The 5,476-nt window shown below is 38.0% G+C and overlaps 1 protein-coding gene across 1 annotated transcript in view; it reads right to left on the bottom strand.

The window, feature by feature from the left end:
* Positions 1 to 372: 372 nt before the first annotated feature.
* Positions 373 to 5,476, bottom strand: part of rab38b (RAB38b, member of RAS oncogene family) — a 6,817-nt gene continuing 1,713 nt past the window's right edge. Inside the window, exons 2-3 of the mRNA XM_055208785.2 lie at positions 4,126 to 4,406; positions 373 to 2,013 (exon numbers count right to left, since the gene is read on the bottom strand). Of these exons, the coding sequence (XP_055064760.2) occupies positions 1,861 to 2,013; positions 4,126 to 4,406 (434 nt within the window). The 3' untranslated portion in view covers positions 373 to 1,860. The remainder of the gene's footprint in view (positions 2,014 to 4,125; positions 4,407 to 5,476) is intronic.

The raw sequence follows: 5,476 nt of genomic DNA, 5'->3' as shown, positions 1-5,476 counted from the left end.
AAAACGTCTCGTTCGCCCCCCAGTCCTAGTATAGGTCATAAACCCCGCCTCCCCCATATTATTCAATGGGATTTGAGACCAACTAAACAATTTAATTTAATTTAATATCTCTTTTCCGAAGCTGGTTTCTGTCATTTACTGTAGTTTTTATCATGCTGATGTAAATTCAAGTGGTTGTTTTTAAAATAAGTTAGTTTTTGGTTAGTTATCTACAGCCCAGTCTCACGAAATTTCGTTTATATAGTCACATAATTTTTTTTTTTTTAATTTCTTGATATTATCACGAATTTCCGCATTTTTTCGTGATCGTATAACGAATTTCTGATTATGTGTAATTGTCACGTATTGGTTACTCAACTGCTTTGTCCCACCTTCTTACCATTGTCCCTTCGGTTTAGGGTTAGATTTACATAAAATGACATCCCTACCCAAACCCAACTCTTACCCTAACGCAATTCAACATATAAAAAATAAATCAGAAAAAATAGTATAAACCAATGTATAAAGTGACATTCTAATGCAAGCACCAAATCGAACCCAATACCGAAGCGACAATGGTTTAAAATAGGAAAAAGCAGTTGAGCAACCAACACGTGATAATCACACGAAAACAGGAATTCATTATACAACCACGAAAAAACGCGGAAATTCGTGATAATATCACGAAAAAAGAATAAAAAATTTAAACGAAACCTTGTGAGACTGGGTAGTTATTTAATGCTATAAAAATGGTGGTGTGACGTCATGATTGGCAGCTAGGATTGAAAGCTATCTGTGCCGAGCGAAGTAATCACTGAAGCACCAACAGATTTTTCTCGGGATTTTCGGAGGACTGGGAATATTGGAGCTTTATATTAATCTATAATTAATATAATTTCACACTGACATTATGGGTTGTTCTGCTTGTGATTGTTTATGCGCATTCTGCGAGGGCGGGGCCTTGATTTTGCGGCTTTACTTTACTCACTACTGCGCAGGACTGGTCCCAAAATCGCTACTGCGCAGACTCAACCCAAGATGTCAGCGTCATATCGGGACACTGGCAACTTCACTTTTCACCAATGGAAGAGAGCGAACGAGCGTCGTCCATCTTTTTGTACAGTTTATGCTCCCTTGCCAAAAGAGACAGTGAGAGCTTTCAGGTAAAATAGATCTGATTCCTGTGAACACAGTCTGAGACAACCATATCTCACTATTGAGATATGGCAGACAGCGTACAACTCGCTGAGGGCAGACACTGTGGTAATGCAGGACTGTCAGTCAGTGGCAATGGGTGGGGCTTTATCAGTGTGATGTCACATTAACAAGAGAATGAATATGGAATGTAGAATGACTGCTTTGGTTTAATGTGTATTAAAGAAAGGGTTGGGTGGATTTTTTATTGTAGGGTGGTTGTGTCCACACATTGCCAACACACATATGTCCAAACACCTTGTAAAAGTGGATTTTGCATAATAGGTGCCCTTCAAAAAAGGTCCTAATATGTAGCATTTAGGTACAGATATGTACATTTGAGAAGTTGTGACCTCAGCGACAGCTTTTGTAGCATTTTTCTCAGAGTGTTCTAATAAAATAGTACTGTTTTTTTATTATAATAATAATAATCATAAATCACCTATCTGCCCGTGCATCTGACAAAAAATAAGATCTCATCACCTAGTGCATTTAATGCTAGTCCAGACTTTTATTAAACATAAATAATAAAAAAAGGCTAAAAAAGTGCAACATATTTAAATACAATTATATAAAGTCTGTAGTTTAATATTTTAAAGACAAGCTGTTGTTTAATGATGAATCTTAACTGATTTTGGGTTATAGCTGACTGTGTCCACACCTGCCGCTTCTATAGGCTGTAGTGGTTCAAGATTTGAAACAGGCAGAGCAGGGCAGCTCTTTAGTGGAGCTCAGCTGAGGCGAGATGGTGTCCGGGACCACAGATTTGAGGATGTCATTTTCACTAGCCATTATGTGTTTCACTAGGAAGTTGGCTGCTTCGTTAATGTTGATGTTTTCCTACAGTTTGGAGAGAAAGGGAAAAAGGGAGAAATGTATGGAAAAGCATAAAACCAGGTTTGATCATTGTTTAAAAAAAAAGACTTTGATCTCATCCCCCATTGAACCTGATCTGAGAACAGTAATGAATTATTTAAAAGCATGACAATGGTGCTAGACTGAGGTTAATTTAAGACTGCCGGACCCTTCATTAAGGATGAATGAGAAAGGTGCTAAAATAAATGAAATAAATAGGTCTCTTTGAAACAGTCTCCATTGGGTTTAATGAGACGTCTCCATCTCCATTCGGTTTCCTTTGGCAACTGCTCTGCATGTGAGTGGCTGGTGTAGTTAAGATGCTGATATTAATATTCAATCACAAGGTTTAATCACGTGCCAAAGGTTCGTTCTAACAATATAATTTCTGACAAAACCAAACACATTTGTTACACGTGTGAGTTATGCAAGCTGTAATTGTGTGTCATAGAGTTGCCATGTTTAAAATTACGCAGCTTTTCACAAGTTGAGACTTATGGCTTTATTTTTGGGAGTAAAACATATAAAATATATACTTTGTTGCATTTTCTGTTTTAAATAAACTTAACTATTAAGTTATTAACTATTAATAACTATTTTATTTAATATTCACAATTCCAGAAACTTTAGTGAAATACATGAAATTGTCTTCTTTAAAAAGAGACCAAGATTTTGCTTCTGGACCCTCACCTTTTCACCCCCAACTCAAAAAGGCGTGACAGTTAAAGGGTTAAAAGATCCAAAAAGAACTCAAATGAAGTTTCGTGTTTCTAAACTAAAGAGGTGCTGCTACCACATGTTTCGTAACACATACTATTGTAATACTACATGTCAATGTCAAGGTACATAATTATAGTAAACATTCAATATCACTAAATATAATGTACACTCACTTAAAGGATTATTAGGAACAGCATACTAATACTGTGTTTGACCCCCTTTCACCTTCAGAACTGCCAAAATTCTACATGGCATTGATTCAACAAGGTGCTGAAAGCATTCTTTAGAAATGTTGGTCCATATCGTAGGATAGCATTTTGCAGTTGATGGAGATTTGTGGGATGCACATCCCAAAGATGCTCTATTGGGTTGAGATCTGGTGACTGTGGGGGCCATTTTAGTACAGTGAACTCATTGTCATGTTCAAGAAACCAATTTGAAATGATTCGTGCTTTGTGACATGGTGCATTATCCTGCTGGAAGTAGCCATCAGAGGTTGGGTACATGGTGGTCATAAAGGATGGACATGGTCAGAAACAATGCTCAGGTAGGCCGTGGCATTTAAACGATGCCCAATTGAAGGGGGCCTAAAGTGTGCCAAGAAAACATCCCCCACACCATTCACCACTACCACCACCAGCCTGCACAGTGGTAACAAAGCATGATGGATCCATGTTCTCATTCTGTTTATGCCAAATTCTAAAACAGAAATCGAGACTCATCAGACCAGGCAACATTTTTCCAGTCTTCAACTGTCCAATTGTGGTGAGCTCGTGCAAATTGTAGCCTGTTTTTCCTATTTGTAGTGGAGTTCAGTGGTACCTGGTGGGGTCTTCTGCTATTGTAGCCCATCCACCTCAAGGTTGTGCGTGTTGTGGCTTCACAAATGCTTTGCTGCATACCTCGGTTGTAACGAGTGGTTATTTCAGTCAAAGTTGGTCTGCTATCAGCTTGAATCAGTCGGCCCATTCTCCTCTGATCTCTAGCATCAACAAGGCATTTTCGCCCACAGGACTGCCGCATACTGGATGTTTTTCCCTTTTCACACCATTCTTTGTAAACCCTAGAAATGGTTGTGCGTGAAAATCCCAGTAACTGAGCAGATTGTGAAATACTCAGACCAACAATCATGCCACTCTCAAAATTTCTTAAATCACCTTTCTTTCCCATCTGACAATCAGTTTAGAGTTCAGGAGATTGTCTTGACCAGGACCACACCCCTAAATGCATTGAAGCAACTGCCATGTGATTGGTTGATTAGATAATTGCATTAATGAGAAATTGATCAGGTGTTCCTAATAATCCTTTAGGTGAGCGTATAAGCAAATGGTATTATTTTTGTAACATCTAAAATAATTTGAATATATTTTGCCCTACCTTAGCAGACGTCTGAAACCATCCAACAAACCCATTCTCTTTGCAGAACTGGTCCATTTTCGTGCTGTTGTTAGTCAGAAAGTCGTTGTTTTGGTCACACTTATTGGCCAGGAGCACGGTGGCAATACCCTGGCCATTTGAAAGTATTAATTTCGAGTCCAGATCCTCCTTCCATTTGGAGACGGCCTCAAACGTTGTGAGCTTGTTAACGTCGAAAACGACGATCGCCCCCATGGCCTCCCTGTAATACACCCGGGTCATGTTCCCGAAGCGCTCCTGACCTTTCCAGTGAAGAGAAAGAAACAGGTAAAATAAAACTTTTGGACACATAAAACACACACAAGATAAAAACAGACACATAAGGTGCAGGACATATTGAAATATTTGTGACATTGTTGAGATTTGTCAAATGTGAGATTATTGTGTCTTGCCCAAAAGTCTACATTCTGTCTGCATTTAATCTCATTACTGTCTGGGACAGAAATGGGATGCCATCTGTGTTTTTCTTTCTATGGAACTATGGGAACGCATGACTCTATACGATAAACTATTTTAAAAACGCAATGTGTATGTACTGTGTATGCAGTATCCACAGCAATCTTTCCTGTGGTTCCTATTGGTCATTACTGCAGTGAATGTTTCGAGCTAATTCAACAATCTCTTTGTGTGTCTCTCCTGTCTAAATTTAAATGCAGCCACTCTTCTGTGCTAACAATATTGCACAACTTTCTCTGCGACAGCTGTTTCTGTTGTCAGATTGTTGCTATTTGTTCAAAATAAGAATCAGGAGGTGTGTGCTGATCTCCATGCCTCCTTCACACTTGGTAGACCACAGAGGGGTATTGTTTTTTATTATTATTTTAAGAGTTATTTTACACAGGTGTAATAAAACAACAACAGCACATAAATTGTGTAATTATTTAAAATTTGTAATAGCTTTAAAGCATCAAACCATATATTTACTAGCAAGTACATAAAAAGTACAGTGTTAATAACTGTCTCTATACATTACTCTAATTCGCAAGTGGTAAGCTTATAAAAAGTATTTATAAGCTGTGCTGTCTGGTACAATTTCACAGGAAATGTCAGCTTTACTTTAGATTGCACTTTTAAGTACGTTTTATATTATAACCACAAATTATATAAAATAAAGCAACTTTAAGCTTCTGCATTGTCGCGTGTATGCATGAACCTGTACTTACAGTAAATGGGCTAATTTCACGTTTACGTAGAAGTTTTTGGTGCGGTTTACAGTACATGTTTGCCTGACATTTGAAATTGTAGTAGGGAATACCCATTACTGAAATGAGTTCGCAACTTTGCAAAATGTGCGTGCCTCGAAAGGAGAAAT

Source organism: Misgurnus anguillicaudatus, chromosome 12 (assembly GCF_027580225.2).
Source record: "Misgurnus anguillicaudatus chromosome 12, ASM2758022v2, whole genome shotgun sequence".
Lineage (NCBI taxonomy): Eukaryota > Metazoa > Chordata > Actinopteri > Cypriniformes > Cobitidae > Misgurnus > Misgurnus anguillicaudatus.
Note: the sequence above shows the minus strand (reverse complement) of the source record. Positions and strands in the feature narration are given on the sequence as shown.